This window comes from Schistocerca americana, chromosome 4, assembly GCF_021461395.2.
Source record: "Schistocerca americana isolate TAMUIC-IGC-003095 chromosome 4, iqSchAmer2.1, whole genome shotgun sequence".
NCBI classification, from domain to species: Eukaryota; Metazoa; Arthropoda; class Insecta; order Orthoptera; family Acrididae; genus Schistocerca; species Schistocerca americana.
This window is the reverse complement of record NC_060122.1, coordinates 563,044,542-563,065,543: the sequence shown is the minus strand read 5'-3', so window position 1 is coordinate 563,065,543 and position 21,002 is coordinate 563,044,542. Positions and strand designations below refer to the sequence as shown.

The 21,002-nt window shown below is 37.1% G+C and overlaps 1 protein-coding gene across 3 annotated transcripts in view; it reads right to left on the bottom strand.

Moving 5' to 3' along the window:
• Nucleotides 1–21,002, bottom strand: part of LOC124612921 — a 271,212-nt gene that overhangs the window by 186,431 nt on the left and 63,779 nt on the right. For all 3 annotated transcript variants that reach the window (XM_047141411.1, XM_047141413.1, XM_047141412.1), the window contains exons 3-5: nt 12,850–12,974; nt 4,009–4,098; nt 1,656–3,898 (exon numbers count right to left, since the gene is read on the bottom strand). In XM_047141411.1, coding sequence (XP_046997367.1) covers nt 1,656–3,898; nt 4,009–4,098; nt 12,850–12,974 — 2,458 coding nt within the window. The remainder of the gene's footprint in view (nt 1–1,655; nt 3,899–4,008; nt 4,099–12,849; nt 12,975–21,002) is intronic.

Genomic DNA, 21,002 nt, shown 5'->3' with positions numbered 1-21,002 from the left:
AGCAAGAAAAAATATGCATTAAGTGTGTTGGAAGTTGATAAGTGCTCTCACTGTCAACTTCTGGCTGCAAAGGCCACATATTTGCAAGCCGTCAGTTACCTTGACTTGACACACACACACACACACACACACACACACACACAGTTTCTAACTGTAATACTTGTCTTATTGTGTTAAACGTTTAACACAAGATTGGATCTCTAAATATATTATGATGGCATTTTAAATTTGGTCAATAACTATGCAAAATAGTGAAAATCAAATTTGTTTCCCCTGGAAGCCAATAGATAGGCAACCTGCAACTTACATTGTATTCTGGGATAGTCGAATACTACCGGTAATATGTGGAAATGAACTGGTTTTTAGCAGCAGTCTATTGTTAAATTTAGTAGCTGATAACGCACACCTGCTGAAATTATGATGCATATAAATTTATTAACAGTCCACAAACCATACGAACAGAAAATATGCTATACTTAATACTTGATCTAGCATATCAATAGCATCAGCAAATAAAAGGACACATTCAAAATTCTCATTAAAGTGAATCTTTTTTCAAAAAAATGTCAGGCAGATTGATGTGATCTTCACTAAAATTTACACTTGGTGCAATGGTGTAATATTTGAAGGCAATTTACAGAATGCAGTTACTCTGCAACAATATTACCATTATGACCTCCAGTACCCTGTGATGCACTTTCATATTGTGAAATTTATAACTAGACTGATTCTGTAGTTATTACACCTGAAAAAACTGCTGAAATGAATCACAATGAGTCATGACAAAAGACGTCATCCTTCTTTGTACTTTTTTGAGTTCTTCTGACTCAAGCTTGCTTCCTGTTTACCGGGATTTTGGATAATATCTTCCCCAGGGAGTATTAAACAACTGTAAAGTATAATAAAAATGTCACATTTAATTTGAGTATCAGAAGAATATGGGCATGTTTTCACTTCATCTTCTCCTTGTCATTTTTCAGAGCCTTAAATGCTTGCATTGCTAAACAGGATCTATTTTCTTAACAGGTTTAGAAAAAGGTCTTTCTAATGAAAATGCTTCAAACGGGCTTGCAGAAAATACTTTTGTTGTATAAGTGGGATGAAAATACCATTTTTGGCATTTTTACAAAAATCATAAACTTCCTCCTCAATTTGTAAACTATGGTACTGAAAAGCAGTAGGAGAATGAAATGTTATATCTTAAGAGCTTGTATTGGTATGTTATGACACACAGAGTTTCAGGTTAACGCACTTATTTCACACTTTTTTTCCAAGTGTCAGTTCTTTTAGCTGCCTCTCTCAAATTATCTATATGAAAATTGATCATGAAATCATTTCTAATACACAAAAAGTTGTGCACAATGGCCTAGTTTTGTTTCTTCACAGAAAATATATTATGCCTCAAAACTGCGAACAACTCAATGATACACCGCTGAAAACTATGTTATGGGATCAAACAAATGACTATATCTCTGGAAATAACGAATTGGTGATCGTGAAACTTTATCAATGTTCATAGGGAACTTGCACAAATCTTCAAAGAAAATTTCATCAAAATACGTGATGGACACGCGGAAACCTCTCAACCACTTGATGTGGAATGACCTACCATTAAGTTGTGAGTTTATTTGAGATTTATGAAATTATAAGTTTACCTGTAACTAAACAGTCTTCTACAGCCAGAGAGGGCGAATAGCGTACATCACTCCCGTCACTGCAGTATGGTTGGTGTTCTGAATATTTTGATAATATTTTGTTTGCACTCTCTCTTCTGTTGGGGATATTTTTTGTGTCAGAGATGGGCATGACACAAAATTCTATAGCATCTTGAGTGATGGAAGAGTTACTTGGCACTCTACACACACTATTTCCCACATCACCAGTCTTGTTTCCTTGTTGTATTGCTTCAGTTTTAAATTCTGGTGACATTGACGATACTGTATGTATCTTCATATTTTTGGCTGCAGTCTGACACTTGACACTCCTGTCTCCATAATGTTCTGCTTGTTTAATACTAGTATTGTCAGCCCCTTCATAGAATCTTTGTTTACAGGATCTCTCATGGGTAGTTTTCTCAGGCAACACAGGAGCAGATGTATCTGTGAAAACATCTGTTTGGATATTGCATTCAGTATGAGAAGAGAGAAATTTAACTGCCTCATTTACAGAATGGTTTGGCTTTGTATCTAAGATATGAGAACATGCACTCTCATTCTTTTGATCTTTACAGGGAGAGACTTTACTGCTTGATGTGGCAGTTACACAAATATCTGTTTGTCTCTCTGTTGCAACTACTTTACGTACACTTCTGTTATCACACAATGGGCTCCCTGTATGTGTATGGTGTATATCACATTTCAGTGTTGATTTTTCCACACATGTCACATTCTTTTTTTCAGTATTGGCGTGTTTTGTATGATTACAATGTTTTTTTTCCAAAGGCACTTGATGGTCTTGCATGGAACTGTCTTGGATATTTGCTTCTACTACTCTAGTAAATTGCATAAAGCTGTCATCCTGGTCATTTTGACAGATATCTTGGGTTGACTCCATATCAACACACATTATTATGGTTTTAGAAGCATTAAAATTATTTGTGCCATTTGGCTTGGTTTTTGTGTGCTTTTCTAAAGTATCAGGTAATTTATCTTTATTAGCAGGAGTCACTGCTGCTGTTACATTACAGCATTTTTCACCAATGATGGGGAAGATATTATCATAAGAATATTCTGAACAACTCACATTTTCATTCATCTGAAAACCTTTAACAGCTTTTCTGTAATCCATGCTACTCTCGTTCAACACGCATCCCACAGCTAGAGTTTGCTCCATACTTTCATTTATGAATAACTTTTCAGAGAATTCAGATGGATTAGAGTATTTTGCTAAATACTTGCTTGTTTTTTCCTCATTTCTGGCACTATCTTCTTTATCCATAGAAAGTCTTGAAAGTGAGAGGACATCTGAATTAACAACACCAGCTGTGTCATCATTAGGTACATCACTGTCTGAAATGCAATCAATTATTCCACATCCCTCTGTAATATCCATGCCGTTATTTGTAGAAAATCGTTTTGTTGCATTAAGTTGCTGACTTACATTTTTCATAGAGCTATAATCCTTAGAATTCTTGGTAATTTCACCATCACCACTGGCCATAAAATTATTTTTAGCCTCTGCATTATTCAGTGCAATACTTTTCTCTTCAGTCGTGCTTAATACCTCTCTGCAACAAAAAGTGTCAATTACTTTAGTTAGCTCCATGTCACTTTCTGCAGCAAATCGGAAAGACTTTGCAGTGGTATTGATACTTTTTTTCCGTTTTGTATGCAGCAATGACATTTCCTTACACTCAATGTGCCCGTAACTATAACTATCAGCCAGTTCCATATCTGCAACAGTAGCAGAATACAAATGTTGTTCACAGTTATGTGCTTCAGCCTGACTTTCTTCTTCACGCTGTTCTCTGCCATGCTTAGCAATACACTGCGACTGTTTCATGTCACCTTGCTCATGCAATCTTTGCATCTCACCTAAAACAACAGAGTTCTGTCCTACGAAGCTCTCTCTCTCAAAATAATCATTATCTTTATGCTCTGTTCTTACAACATAACTTTTGGAATTAGAAGAATCTGAGCTGTGCCTACGAGATAACCTGTCTATTGCACTGAATCCTGGGGAATCATCTAGTATTTGTTTTACTGCCACCTTCTTCAGAGAGCAGACACCAATGTCAGTATCGATGATCTTATCCACTATCTCAGCATCTTTATGTTTAGTATTATCTTGACAAAGAATTTTCGTCATGTGGGAATCTTTCTTGCAGTCTGTATTTTCTGGTGATTTATTTTTACAGTGGTGGCTGCTACTGGATGCTGACACACCATTTTCAGCAATACTGAAACAAAAATCCAATGCAACTTGTAAACAGTGAAAAACATTGGTACAGCAAAAAAAAGAAAACATGCACTGATATAAAAATATAAAATTTTGTACGTTGGGTAATACCTGTTGTTTGCTTGCATGGAAGACTCTGATTTACTAGAGTCAAAGGAATATATTGAGTCACAGACCGCACCATTTTCGTACCCAAATTTTCTGTAACAAATGAGGTTAGATCAACAGCATAAAGGTGTAATACAAACAAGAATCATTTTGATATAATAGCTAAATTCAGTGCAGAACAACAGACGACTCAATCAGAACAAGCACTCAAAACAGCTGGTAGCTACATTCAAACAGATACATGCCATTTTTATGTAATGGTATCCTAGAACAACCAAAGTGGGACTCTCAGTAACATAACCACAGTTGACATTCGGCGTTAACTAAAATGTATAGGTTAAAGACTGACAGGGACACAATGATTGGTTTGGTAATACCACATAGACATTTGCCTTTTTGCACAAGGAATAAATGAAACCTTGGGATACATTACTGCGAAACAGTAAGAAGAAATCTGAACACAAGCTGAAAAAATAAAACAATGAACAATACTGCATTTTGCCCATGCTACATGATTATATACGTGTGTGAAATGATCTACAAAAACTAATGTGTTGCGGCAGAAGTGTTGCAATTAGATTGTCCGAACACGCGAGAAGCTGACAACTAAGAAAGACTGATCCAACTTCTAGCAAACATTTGTTATCAGAAAACCATCCATATTACCTACATTGTAACAACCTATACACTTTTACGAAAAGCAGACAGATGTCACTACTACAAGTACTTGATATCAATACACAACTTTCTTTCTCCTCTGTGTTAATTAAGTTTCAGTCATGTAAATTGTACATTATAACAGTAAATTAAACTTCACTGTCCACTTTAAAATGTAATGATTTCCTTTGTTATTTTCTAATTTTATACTTTCCTTTGAAAGTAATGTTTATCTGTACCACTTATATCTCTTGAAGTCATACATTATTTTACGTTAGTTGCAAAATTCAGTTGGCAACTAACTGACATAAAAAGTAAAACACCGATTTGTCAATCAATAAATGTTACAGAATATAAAGAATGTGTTTGTTTTTTATATTACTGTCATGTTTTGTCACACTAATGGAGAACTCAGTTAATGTACTTAACAATCACTTGGGGGAGGGGAGGGTAGGGGAGGGGAGGGGAGGGTAGGGGAGGGGAGGGGAAACCAGGGATAAGATACGAACAAAGTAAGTGGATAACGAATGCATAAAAGAAAGTGAGAAAAATTTAATGCTTAGCAAAACATTAAAGTTGCTCAGAAGAAGTTTGGCTAGTTGAAAATAAAGTCATGGCACTAAACTGAATGGGAAAATAAGTACTTATTCTGAATTTTGGAATCATTTGCCTGAAATCTGAAGGAATAAATGCCCAAGTAGCCATGAAATACCAGTGGGACTCATAAGGGCACCAAACAAAAAGGATACTCATGATATATACAGGTTTACAAAATAAATTTATATGAGTGGTGAAGCACCATCAGATTTTGAAAACAATGTTATTAACAAGTCCCCAAAGAAAGTAAGAATGGATAGATATGAAAATCCCACATAACCAATCTATCATCATAAGTGTAAAGAAAGGAAAAAATTATGTCCATACTTTACTAAATGATGATGACGATGATGTCCCATACTCCGAGGAGCGTAGGGGACAATGCGGGAGACCTGCACCACTGTACTAGGCAAGGTCCTAGTGGAGGTGGTTTGCCATTGCCTTCCTCCGACCGTAATGGGGATGAATGATGATGATGAAGACGACACAACACCCAGTCATCACGAAGCAGGAAGAATCCCTGACCCCACCGGGAATCGAACCTGGGACCTCGGGTGCAGGAAGCGAGAACGCTACCGCAAGACCACGAGCTGTGGACCACTTTACTAAATAAATAGGAAGTTAAAAAAATTGAATGTATGATAACCCTCAAGCGGGCTTGCTATTTTCATAACACAAGTGGACATACAGTGTACTTCATATACATCTAAAGAACAGCTGTCTTTATGTTACGAAGATAAACATGTATGAGCAAAATCACAGTTTAATCATAGTTTAATTAAACAATGATAAAATAAACTTATATTATGTGAGGTAAATCACTGTTAAATAAAATAATAAAATAAACTTTCATTGTATCACTCTGTTGCTACACACAAGCGTTACCCCTAGTAATAACTCCCCCAGAACATTCGACAGCATAGTTCCATTAGATCCCTGCTAAAAACTTATTTGATTACTAATTATCTTGTACACGACAGTCATCTGTGAGACTGTCTCACTGCAAGATTGTGCTGCTAGCTCGGAATCTGGGTCATTTTCTTGCACGGATCATAATTTTTTTCTCACCTAGCTCATTATCTATTATATACTGCTGCTCCGTTGATGTATAACGACACAACTTATCACTATGTTAGCTGAAGAAATGATGAAGGAATAGGTATGGGCTTACAATTGTAAAACAACAATGCAACACTTCAAGGCAGTGTTATTTGTGGTTGGCACAATTTATGCATAGGTGTGCCTGCTTGAGGATCAATAAATGATCAGTTTGTTTTAAGAAGAGAATCAAATAGGTAAGAAGAAGAAGGCTAGCAGAAATCCTTGGGTAACACAAGAGATATATAATTTAACTGATGAAAGAAGAAAATATAAATATGCAGTAAACAAAGCAGGCAAAAAGGAATACAAACGTCTGAAAAGTGAGATCAACAGGAAGTGCAAAATAGCTAAGTACGAATGGTACAGGACAAATGTAAGGATGTAGGAGCATATATCACTAGGGGTAAGATAGATGCTGCCTACAGGACAATTAAAGAGACCTTTGGAGAAAAGAGAATTGCATGTATGAATATAACGAGCTCAGCTGGAAAACAAGTTATAAGTAAAGAAGGGAAGGCAAAAAGGTGGAAGGAGTATATATAGGGTCTGTACAAGGGCGATATACTTAAGGGCAATATTATGGAAATGGAAGAGGATGTAGATGAAGATGAAATGGGAGGTATGATAATGTTTAAAGAATTTGACACAGCACTGATACATAAGGCAAAACGAGGCCCCAGGAGTATAGAACGTTCTGTTGGAACTACTGATAGCCTTGGGAGAGCCAGCCATGACAAAACTCTTCCATCTGGTGAGCAGGATGTATGAGAGAGGCGAAACAGCCTCAGATTTCAAGAGGAATATAATAATTCCAATTCCAAAGAAAGCAAGTGCTGACAGGTGTGAAAATTACGGAACTATCAGTTTAATAAGTCACTGTGCAAAACACTAACACGAATTCCTTAAAGACGAATGGAAAAACTGTTGGAAGCTGACCTCGGTGATGATCAGTTAGGATTCTGTAAACATGTAGGAACACACGAGGCAATATTGAGCCTACAACTCATCTTAGAAGATAGGTTAAGGAAAGGCAAACCTTCATTTATAGCATTTGTAGACTTAGAGAAAGCTTTTGACAATGTTGACTGGAATACACTCCTGCAAATTCTGAAGGTGGAAGGGGTAAAATACAGGGAGCAAAAGGCTATTTACAACTTGTACAGCAACCAGACAGCAGTTATAAGAGTTGAGGGGCACAAAAGGAAAGCAATGCTTGAGAAGGGAGTGAGACACAGTTGTAGCCTATCCCCGAAGTTATTCAATCTGTATGCTAAGCAAGCAGTAAAGGAAAGATTAGGTGTAGGAATTGAAGTCCAGGGAGAAGAAATAGAAACTGTGATGTTAATTAAAGTCCAGGGAGAAGAAATAGAAACTGTGATGTTTGCCAGTGACATTGTAATTCTGTCAGAGACAGCAAAGGACTTGGAAGGACAGTTGAATGGAACGGATAGTGTCTTGAAAGGAGGATATAAGATGAACATCAACAAAAGCAAAACAAGGATAATGGAATGTAATCGAATTAAATCATGTAATGCTGAGAGAATTAGATTAGGAAATGAGACAAAGTAATACATGAGTTTTGCTATTTGGGTTGCAAAATAACTGATGACGGTTGACATATAATGTAGATTGGCAATGGCAACGAAAGCATTTCTGAAGAAGAGAAATAAGAAATTTGTTAACATCGAGTATAGCTTTAAGTGTGAGGACGTCTTTGCAGAAAGTCTTTGTGTGGGTGTAGCCGCATATGGAAGTGAAACGGATGATAAACAACTTAGACAAGAAGAGAATAGAAGCTTTTGAAATGTGGTGCTGCAGAAGAATGCTGAAGATTAGACAAGTAGATTACTTAACTAACGAGGAGGTACCGAACAGAATTGGGGAGAAGAGGAACTTATGGCACAACTTGACTAGAAGAAGGAATCGGTTGGTAGGACACGTTCTGAGGCATCAACGGATCAGCAATTTAGTATTTGAGGGAAGTGTGAGGGTAAATATCATAGAGGGAGACCAACAGTTTAATACACAAAGCATATTGATAAGGATGTAGGTTGCAGTAGTTACTCAGAGGTGAAGAGGCTTGCATGCATGGAGAGCTCCATAAAACCAGTCTGAACTGAAGACCACAATGACCACAACAACAACAATTAATAATTGAGAGTGGATTTGGAAAAGCAAGGAAATACAATGCACACTTAATATTTTCTTTGACACATACACAAAAATATTTTATACTTTCTTTCATTTAAAAAAAAATTACATTTTGTTTGTATGCTACATATATCTGTATTAGATAATCACAGAGATAATTTTTCATTTTCTGATGTAACAGCAATAGCACAACTTTTTCTTTTTGCAATGACATTCATGGCTGTCAGTCCCTTTTGAAACAAATTGTTTTCAATAGTTTGCCCTCAATATTACTCTACAACTTATTTCAAGTATTATTCCCATTCCATATTGGTAAATAGCGGTATCCTTTGAAATTTAAACAAACTGATAAGCTCCAGAAGTTTACTATTACTCTTGTAACACAATATGATCAGGTTCTTTTTCTTTGTTATAAGCACATTATCTTGCATCCATCCAAATTTAAAGAAAGCTCCTATTCAGCACATTAGATGTAAATACTGCCACGAGCTGTAATGCACGTGACGTAGCAGAGCTGTGAGCATTACTGGCTGGCATGCTGTGGTTCAATGGTTCAAATCCTATCACCAGTAAATATTTGTTGATCACCAGTAAATATTTGTTGCTTAGAGTTACCTGTGGCTGAACTCACACAAAACAATAGTTTTGCTAACACAGTGAGTAAATAAGGTACTGTACTTGTAATAATGTCAGTTTCCCTCATGTGTCTGCCTGTTTGCATGATGACGTGGCACACGCAATGTCACTGCGTAGCAGTGCGTGTGAAGAGGAATGGACAGGAGTGCGCATCTGTGCATTTTGCTACTGAAATAGCTATATGTTAATTATACAACATGTACACTATGCAACAAATTTAATAATTTTTCATCATTGCTATGTTCACTGATGTAAAAATAAATAAATGATGTTCCATTTCCTACTTCACCCACTTAGGGGTCAATTTTCTTTTCCTTTTGCTTTCTGAAGTATCCTATGTTCTTAATCAGGGTTCAATACTAAATTTCATAAAAATTGGTTTAGTGGTTTAGTTGTGAAAAGGTAACAAACAGACTTTCAGATTTAAAATATTATTCAATGTTTGCACAAATAGCAGTACTTCACTCTAGGAGGGAGATCAGTTCTTTCTCTAGTTAGTATCCATAATATAAGAACTGCTGAAGCGTCTTAACAAATCTCTGTTTGCAATGCGAATTTTGTCAGACATAAGGGATATAAAGATGGAAAAGCTGGCATACTATGCTTACTTTTATTCCATAATGTCATATGGGATTATTTTTTGGGGTAATTCATCAAGCCACGCTAAAGTTTTCCGGGCACAAAAACGTGCAGTAAGAGTTATATGTGGTGTGAACTCAAGAACATCCTGCAGAAGCCTGTTTAGGGAACTAGGGATACTAACTATTGCTTCCCAATACATTTATTCGTTAATGAAATTTGTCATTAAAAATATATCACTATTTCAAACCAACAGCTCAATTCATGGAATCAATACTAGAAATAAGAATAATCTTCACAAGGATTTAAAGTCACTTACTCTTGTACAGAAAGTGTGCATTATTCAGGAACATACATTTTCAATAACTTGCCAGCAGCCATAAAAAGCTTAACAACCAATGAAATTCAGTTTAACAGAAGCCTAAAGGATTTATTGGTGACCAACTCCTTCTACTCCATTGATGAATTTCTCAGCAGAACCAACTGATTTGTGTGTGTGTGCAATATAACTTCTGCACAATTTCAGTGCAGTAATGTGTTCATTGAAAATGTGTGTGTGTGTGTGTGTGTGTGTGTGTGTGTGTGTGTGTGTGTGTGTAAGTACAATCTAACTTCTGCACCATTTCAGTGCAGTAATGTGTTCATTGTAAATAAGGATTATAGTAGTTGTATTACATGTTTATTACCTTATAAATAAACAAAAACCTTTTTATTTTAAATTCAGTGCATTAGTATTTGTAAAATGACTCTTTCATATAGTGTTCATTAAAAAACGACGATCATTCCACTTGGGACCTGTGGAATGGTACATTAGCTTATTTGTTTTAGTTGTAAATATTTGTCATGTATTGTTGTTTTTCTGACATGTTCCACATCCTGGAGGACCTCCTCACTACGGATCGATTGGAATGAAAGTAAATCTAATCTAATCTAATCTAATATAGCATTTTCAGTGCTAAGTGTTGTACTTCAATGATGAATCTATTTTCAGATATGGACCTGATTGTAATTATGACATAACATTGGTTGATGGAGATACTGGGTACTTCAAGACATCTACAGCACAGTAGTTCTAATTAGGCAGTGTAAAGCCGTCACCTACACAGAAACTGGAATACAAGCAGTATGTAGCTCCTAAGGTCTGTATATTTAAGAGACAGCTGGATTCAAACAGAGCATTAAGTAAGCTGCTAATCTAGCCTACATCAATGTTTTCCACACACTGGAAGGACACACCAATATTACAAGTGGGATGGCTTGATATGTCTAGCAAATGATACGTTTCCTTGATGGCGAAGTCCAACAGTGGTTTGAGTACAACCAAGAGGAGCTCCATAGTTGGAATAATTCCAGGCTGAACTGATGAAAACATTTGGTGACAATCAACAATGAAATGTGCTCTCATTACCAGCAATTCATAAAGTACTTATGTACCAAGGCATGTCCCTTGCAAGAACTACTGCAGCAAAACTACAAACATTTTGCCACCATAATATGAACATCTCACTTATCTTTCCATTGTACAGAAAGTATTCAATCGCAACACCTCATTCTGTATTCCTCCCACTTTAAATGTACTTCACAGAAATCTTTCAGCATATTTTTTCTATTCGCATGTATTGTGCCAATGACATTTGTTTTATAATTGCTTAACAGTCACAAACAGATTTGGTGAGGAATACCAATTATCTAGGTATAAAATGCATCCTGTGTGTAACATCAACTGTGATAGCTCTTTGACAACACTTTCAGAGTTGCTATAATCACAATTTATCGTATCATAGTCTGTACATATTTTAAAGCCGTAGCAATAACTTGAATCTGACTCTAATAATTTATAAAATTTAATACTGAATAGTGCCCTTTTTGATGGATTGAAAAGTTTGTAAGATGTGTGTCCCTTAAATTTCATAAGTGGATCATCAATAGTAATGTCCTGTTTCATGGTATACACTTTTACTTGGTCATGGGTCTTATTTTGCTTAATTTGTCTGTATTCGCATCAGATCATTATGTGCAAAGTGTAAACATATTTTCAGCAACACTGTTTTTCTAAATATGGCTTTTATATAACAGCCCTCTTTGACCAGTTTAGCTCAATTCTTGCCCCCCCTCCCATACCTCTCTCATTATTATGGGACAACACAAAATATCTTTTAATTTCATTACAATCTACAGGAAACCAACTGTTGTTGATCTGTCGTAGTCTGCGTGGACTTGTTTGTATTTGTTCTGTGTACTAAACCAATCTTGGGCTACAATATTCACCCAGCAAATGTTATAAACTATTGTACTACAGCTACCTACTTCTCTTTTATTTACTCCTACTTGGAATAAGGTTGCCTCCTATAACCCATGAGACATTGTGTAATTCCAGATTTCTGGAATATTTTGTATTGCTTTCCAAATCCAGGGCTCCAGTAGTTGATCTTCATCAGCAATATCATCCTCAACAACTTAGCACGTGAGTTTTTGTTGTACAGGAGATCTGTCACTTCTTTCACTATCAATGGGAGATTATGCTAACTGTGTTCATTACAAAATCTATGTTTTGATAACATTTCATGGGGATATATTTGTAACATTTAATGACATATTTTAACATTAGTAAGAATAACATGTAACTGAGTTTGACACAAAAAGATAATAAGAATCTTATCAGGAGCCTAGCCTGTGCTGCATGTGGGGCACATCACAAGTTGTGACTGTTGTACCATGGCCCAAGCCCATGTAGTTTATATTTTGCCCTACTGACATACTGTGGGCCAGACTCATGAAGTTCACACTTCGTCCAACCAACGTACTGTGGACCAGGCTCATGAGAATCACATTTGGCCCGAATACCGGACCACAAGTCTCACATGTGACTGTAGGTTAAGCGCACACACGCGCGCCCTCGCTCACACACACACACACACACACACACACACACACACACACACACACACGTGAAATTTACAAACAAGGAAGTCATATGAAACAAGATGCACAAATATTTTTTACAAACTTCGTTTTTTCCTACATGTACACTTGTGTAAAAGGTTGAATTTAGTTTTGCTTAATCAAGTATTGAAATGAAACTCTTGCTCTGTCACAAAAGAGAGCTTAGTTACCCTTAAATACCTGACATGAAAGTGCCCAAAGCTGACTCTTCGTGATGGCCTCGCTGTTGCATCACATTTAACTTCTTGAGATGATGTAAACTGCAGCTCCTTCAGAGGGGTCCGTAGCTTAGGAGGTTTCAAAATCTACAAAAAATCAAGTAAATTTTAATACCGGGTTTACAATTGCACATTGATTAAGCAATAAACAGTACTACGACAGTTGAAAGAGTAGTCAGAACATCTTTTATGTCGTTATGCCAAAGTCTGTCACAATCTAGATAGGAACTATCATGAACCATGTGGAATGTGGAGTGGTGAAATATACTTAGAATGAAGATTCTTTTCCTTCGAGGCAAATGAAGACAGGGTATACTGTAATGTAGAGTGAGGAAAAAAACCCACATTAATGTTAGCTTTGCATTTATAAATTCTCTCCTTGCATTCATCTACAGACAGAATTGTTAGAATACTCTCAAGCAATACTGTACTATGGGATAATCTTCTGAGGCAATTCAACTAAGGTTAAAGAAAGCATTTATTCTACAGAAGCATTCAATAAGTATGTTCTGTAAAGTTGATTACCAAACATCTTACAAAAGCATCTTCAGTAAACTTGGTATTCTTAAACTCACTTGCTCCCTAATGTTACCAGTGATTAATAACAAAAGCGAATTCTGAAGAAAACTAAAGTTCACAACTGCAATACTTAAAAAAATAAATAATAAAATAATTCATTGTTGTTGTTGTGGTCTTCGGTCCTGAGACTGGTTTGATGCAGCTCTCCATGCTACTCCATCCTGTGCAAGCCCCTTCATCTCCCAGTACCTACTGCAACCTACATCCTTCTAAATCTGTTTAGTGTATTCATCTCTTGGTCTCCCTCTACGGCTCCTACCCTCCACGCTGCCCTCCAATACTAAATTGGCAATCCCCTGATGCCTGAGAACATGTCCCACCAACCGATCCCTTCTTCCAGTCAAGCAGCGCTACAAACTTCTCCTCTCCCCATCCTATTCAATACTTCCTCATTAGTTACGTGATCTACCCATCTAATCTTCAGCATTCCTCTGTAGCACCACATTTCGAAAGCTTCTATTCTCTTCGTGTCCAAACTAGTTATCGTCCATGTTTCACTTCCATACATGGCTACGCCCCATACAAATACTTTCAGAAACGACTTCCTGACACTCAAATCCATACTCGATGTTAACAAACCTCTCTTCTTCAGAAATGCCCCCCCCCCCCCCCTGCTGTTGCCAGTCCACATTTGACATCCTCTCTACTTCGACCATCATCAGTTATTTTGCTCCCCAAATAGCAAAACTCCTTTACTAATTTAAGTGTCTCATTTCCTAATCTAATTCCCTCAGCATCACCCGACTTAATTCGACCACACTCCATTATCCTTGTTTTGCTTTTGTTGATGTTCATCTTATACCCTCCCTTCACGACACTGTCCATTCTGTTCAACTGCCCTTCCAAGTTCTTTGCTGTCTCTGACAGAACTACAATGTCATCGGCAAACCTCAAAGTTTTCATTTCTTCTCCATGGATTCCAGTACCTACTCCGAATTTTTCTTTTGTTTCCTTCACTTCTTGCTCAATATACAGATTGAATAACATCGGAGAGAGGCTACAACCCCGTCTCACTCCCTTCCCAACCACTGCTTCCCTTTCATGTCCCTCGACTCTTATAACTGCCATCTGCTTTCTGTACAAATTGTAAATAGCCTTTCGCTCCCTGTATTTTACCCCTGCCACCTTCAGAATTTGAAAGAGAGTTTTCTAATCAACATTGTCAAAAGCTTTCTCTAAGTCTACAAATGCTAGAAATGTAGGTTTGCCTTTCCTTAATCTTTCTTCTAAGATAAGTCGTAGGGTCAGTATTGCCTCATGTGTTCCAACATTTCTACGGAATCCAAACTGATCTTCCCCGAGGTCGGCTTCTACCAGTTTTTCCATTCGTTTGTAAAGAAATCGCGTTAGGACCTTGCATTTGCTACTCATTAAACTGACTGTTCGGTAATTTTCACATCTGTCAGCACCTGCCTTCCTTGGGATTGGAATCATTATATTCCTCTTAAGGTCTCAGGGCATTTCGCCTGTCTCATACTTCCTGCTCACCAGATGGTAGAGTTTTCTCAGGACTGGCTCTCCCCAGGCCGTCAGCAGCTCCAATGGAATGCCGTCCACTCCCGGGGCCCTGCCTCGACTCAGGTCCTTCAGCGCTCTGTCAAACTCTTCACGCAGTATCGCATCTCCCATTTCATCTTCACCTACATCCTCTTCCATTTCCATAATATTGTCCTCAAGCACATCGCCCTTGTATAGACCCTCCATACACTCCTTCCACCTTTCTGCTTTCCCTTCTTTGCTTAGAACTGGGTTTCCATCTCAGCTCTTGATATTCATACAAGTGGTTCTCTTTTCTCCAAAGGTCTCTTTAATTTTCCTGTAGGCAGTATCTATCTTACCCCTAGTGAGATAAGCCTCTACATCCTCGCATTTGTCCTCTAGCCATCCCTGTTTAGCCATTCTGCACTTCCTGTCAATCTCATTTTTGAGACGTTTGTATTACTTTTTGCCTGCTTCATTTACTGCATTTTTATATTTTCTCCTTTCATCAATTAAATTCAATATTTCTTCTGTTACCCAAGGATTTCTACTAGCCCTCGTCTTTTTACCTACTAGATCCTCTGCTGCCTTCATCACTACTTCATCTCTCAAAGCTGCCCATTCTTCTTCTACTGTATTTCTTTCCCCCATTCCTGTCAATTGTTCCCTTATGCTCTCCCTGAAACTGTGTAAAATCTCTGGTTTAGTCAGTTTATCCAGGTCCCATCTCCTTAAATTCCCACCTTTTTGCAGTTTCTTCATTTTTAATCTACAGTTCATAACCAATAGATTGTGGTCAGAGTCCACATCTGCCCCTGGAAATATCCTACAATTTAAAACCTGGTTCCTAAATCTCTGTCTTACCATTATATAATCTATCTGAAATCTGTCAGTATCTCCAGGCTTCATCCATGTATACAATCTTCTTTTATGATTCTTGAACCAAGTGTTAGCTATGATTAAGTTGTGCTCTGTGCAAAATTCTATAGCTATGATTAAGTTGTGCTCTGTGCAAAATTCTATCAGGCGGCTTCCTCTTTCATTTCTTAGCCCCAATCCATATTCACCTTTCCTACTACCGAATTCCAGTCACCCAAGATATTAAATTTTCGTCTCCCTTCACTATCTGAATAATTTCTTTTATTTCATCATACATTTCTTCAATTTCTTTGTCATCTGCAGAGCTAGTTGGCATATAAACTTGTACTACTGTAGTAGGCGTGGACTTCGTATCTATCTTGGCCACAATAATGCGTTCACTATGCTGTTTGTAGTAGCTTACCAGTATTCCTATTTTTTTTTTTGTCATTATTAAACCGACTCATGCATTACTCCTATTTGATTTTGTATTTATAACCCTGTATTCGCCTGACCAAAAGTCTTGTTCCTCCTGCCAGCGAACTTCACTAATTCCCATTATATCCAACTTTAACCTATCCATTTCTCTTTTTAAATTTTCTAACCTACCTGCCCGATTAAGGGATCTGACATTCCACGCTCCGATCCATAGAACGCCAGTTTTCTTTCTCCTGATAGCAACGTCCTCCTGAGTAGTCCCCGCCCGGAGATCCGAATGGGGGACTATTTTACCTCTGGAATATTTTACTCAAGAGGACGCCTTGCTTTCAGCCGTTCGCAGTACCGGCACAGCAAGGCCGTTTTGGTTATTGTTACAAGGCCAGATCAGTCAATCATCCAGACTGTTACCCCTGCAACTACTGAAAAGGCTGCTGCCCCTCTTCAGGAACCACACATTTGTCTGGCCTCTCAACAGATACCCCTCCGTTGTGGTTGCAGCTACGGTACGGCTATCTGTATCGCTGAGGTACGTAAGCCTCCCCACCAACAGCAAGGTCCATGGTTCTTTGGGGGGGAATTCGTCGTATACACAATGTATCCTTCTCAAAGGTTCAGAATGGCGTTTTATGTTGTGACGCAAACATCTTGAGGGTGATGACAGGAAACTGTAAACCCTCAGATACTCTGTAAAAGAGTATCTTATTAGCTATTGTCTCTATAATTTAGAACATTTTGATTTGAGGGTGTAAAAACCTGTTAAAACTAATGTTCATATTAAAATGGTAGTTTACTTTTCCTGTATATCAACATCCACAGTGGCCTTTTTGAAGTTGCATAAAAGCTTATTAAAACAACAGCTGAGTAGAGAGTGATGTAGCTATTTTTAAGGTTTATCAATGACAAAGGACTCTTTAAGGTACATTGAACCAGATGGATAATGTCTTGGAAAGGGTTATCAGACAGAAATAAGTACAAGTAAAACGAAAGTAACAATGTGTAGTCGAATTACGTCAGGCAATACTGAGACAATTCCATTACAAAATGAGGTGCTTAAAGTAGACTAGTTTTGGATTGTTTTGGTAGCAAAATAGCCCACGATGACACAAGTAGAGAGGACATAAAACATAGAGTGGTATTAACAAGAAAAGCTTTCCAAAAGGGATAGATGTAAGAGATGAGTACTATTCTAATCTAGGTGATAAATATCGTGAACTTGAATAGTAAAGAAGTATTTTCTGAAAGTATTTGTTTGGAATGTGACCTTAATGAAACCATTTATAAGGGGGATTAAAGGAACAAACTATGAAGTCATCAGTTCCTCGTTTGCAGAGGAAGTCCACAAAGGACAGTGTCACTAACCTGAAGTAAACAGTGTTCAAGTTTGTTACCATGGTTCACAATAAATAGTAAGGCAAGGAAGTCCAGATCACTGACAGTGCTAAGTATACAACATTTACAGGAAATGAATATGAGGAATATAAGCAAACTTGTTTGTACGTCACAGACAGATAGGGGCTCCTCAGGGCTCATCTATAGTAAGAGGGAAGTCCCTCTCCCTTCCCCACCAAACCCCTTCCTCTCATCCCACACCACATCCTCAACTGACAACAGGTGTGTGTAAAACAATGACATAATAAACAAGACACCTCAGAGTACACAAAGGGAAGGTCAAAGTGAGTAAAATGGTGTAAAAACTTAAGTGAGTAGCAAATATCAGAAAAGTATGTGAAAGACAATAAAAGCAAGGTGAAAAAGGGAATGAACACATATGCAAGTGCTACAGATATGATCACTAAGATTCAAAATGCGGCAGAACATGATCCACCCACAATCACCCCCTCTGGCCTGAGTATTGGTAACAACATTTAAGCTTGAAATAAAGGTTATTCTCTCCGAGACAGTGCAAATCCTGCCTGATTGTCATTTCACAACCAGCCAGCACTGACAATAATGAGTACCTAAGACCCAATGTTTACTGCAATGCAGTTAACTGACTGAGTATGCAGTATGACAGATCAAAATGAGTAACAGATAAACTCTATTGGGTGGTGAGGACAGCAATGGTCAATAGCCTGCAGTCTAATGCAGTCACTGAATATCAAAAATTGGTTATCAATTTTTTCTTGAGGAAGTGGAGGGCTCTAAAATTTATCATCAATTCTGCTGCAAAGACAGTGCAAGGTAAAGAGAGACATTCCTGAACTTCAACACGCATGAAATTATGTCCTGTAATTTCTATATCTTCAGACTTCAGTGAAAATGACTTCACTACCTTGACACTGAGAGAAAAGTATGCTGAAAAACAATGTGTACAGACTGTTCCTAGCGGACCTGGATGAGCAACTGTCAAGTTTCAGCTATATCATCTACTTCTTGAAGGTAAAAGAGGCATTTTCACAAAAGCTACTTTCTTCACAATTAGTAACATTTGAAAAAAATTGTCATGTTTGGCAAGCCATTGTGTCTGAACTAGTAGAGCTAGGATCTTGCAGCTCATCATCTTGCAAAATAGATAAATGAGGTTCGGAAAGCATTGCCCATGGAATAGTGTCTTCAAACATGCTGAAAAAATACGTTGTCAGAAAACTAGTGAATTGTAAACTTTGCTATAAGGGTGATCTCTCAAGTTATCAGAACACAAAATTTGTCTATTTTTAACACCATGTGTCTTAAAATGGTCACTCCTGATTCTATAATTCTTAATATTACTGCATTTGAGTCTCTTCATTTTGGTGCCTTTCCAGCTAAGACGCAAAAAATGTTCTAATATTTGTAAATAAAAAAAATAATTATATTGATCCTTGTGTTGGATGTACCTCTACCAACAACATTATTACACTGTGGTGTATTGTGGATACCAAGTGTGAACCTGCTGCACCTAGCTGCACACCAGATTGGATGTAATTCACAGAATTATGAAAATCCAGCTCCAGGTCCATTTCTGTTTCATAAGCAACATTCTTTTCTCTCAAACTACCCACTAGCAAGTACTGTCGCTTCTGGGATTTTGGTCAGATGTTGAGCAGAGCGAAAACAACACTCCCTATAAATTACACAACGAGTTTTAGCCCCAATTTTCATTGCCAAACGAAGAATGAAAAATTACCAACTGGGATAAAATTCACCAGAGTGAGATCTAGTTTTGCATTATAACTAGTGATTCAAGGGAAAATTTATGTATTCCATGAAAAGCTGTGGCTAGGTATGTAGAAGAGTCAAAAAGTTCATCTCTTCAAGAACTAGCTATTTTGTGCATAAAAAGTTACATTGGTGCGATATTTAACCGTCAAATAGCCTTCCTATTAATGAAGAACTAAATATAGGACATTTCGAGAATATAAAACACTGCAAAACTTTTCTGGGAAGAGACAAAAAGATTGGTTTAATATTTTGTGAAATGATTTGTCAAAATGTGACAGAAGAGTTTAGATGCGCATTTAAATGAAACTCAAAATCATGTACAGTAAATGAAATGCGTTAAATATTTCTATAATCTGTTTTATTTCTTACTTCTATACAAATCAGATGACCTATTATTTCAAAAATATTTGTTATTCTCATTCTCGAGTGGAAACAGTCTTCTTTGACTGAAAAACAAAAAACTAAATTGCTCTATGTTTTCTAGGTGCTTCTGTCAATGGATGCCAGAGTTCCTTTTGCCATTTTCAACTTCTTCCTGCTTCTGCTATTCATTTTGAAATACAATATTCTTCCATAGTCTGTTCAACACATTCATTGCCATGAACCTGCTGTTAGCCACAGCAGAGGCTTTGCTGCTGAATTTTTTTAAAAATTCAAGCTGATGCATCTATCACTTTTCATAACTTTTTTTTCCCTTTAGGACCAATTTGCGAAATACCAGTGATGATAATCGATCTGCTGATAAGCTTGTATTTGTATCTACAGAAATATTGGTCTAATCAGCTTCACGTGTCTGATAATGAATTAATGTCTGTGGAGTCTTCTTGGTTGAAAAGTCTTTTCTGTAGGATGGGCAGTTTTGAACTAATTTTACATCAGATTTCGTCACACATTTTAGCTAAGCACCCATTTCCAGCTCAACTAAGTGCAGACATTTTCATATTGTCTAATTGTTTTTGCCATACGGATTACAATATGATCTTTGTAAAAATTAATAACCGATGTAAGAGAGTGATTTATGATGGAAGTACATTTGAACTTCTTAATGGAAGCATAACCCATTTCATCACATAAGCAATTAATGTTCTTCAACAGAAAATTTTTCTGCAGCTTTTATGCCATTATAGACACTTTACAAGTTAAATAGCATACAGTACTGTAACATTTTCAAAACTTTCATCTCTGTATAAAAAATTCACACCAATAAAATACAAGGCAGTAAACTGTCTTGGAATACTGAACGCACTGCTCAGTATAATTCAATAGAACAATGAAATAAAGACTGATTTGATGCAACTCTCCAAGTTAGCTTCACTTCTGCATAACTACTGCAATCCACACCGATTTGAGCCTGCTTACTGTAGTCAACTCTTGATCTCCCTTGACATTTTTTTATTCCCACTCTGCTTTTCTTCTGACACACACACACACACTTCTGTCTACTATGACACTGACAATTCCTTGATGTCTCAGGATTTGTCTGTCATTTGATCCCTTCTTTTAATCAAGTTGAGACATTATTCTCTTTTCTCCCCAATTCAGTTACCTGCCTTCCCACTACTTATCTGATCTATGTATGTTTAATGTCCAGCATTCTCCTGTAATACCACATTCAAA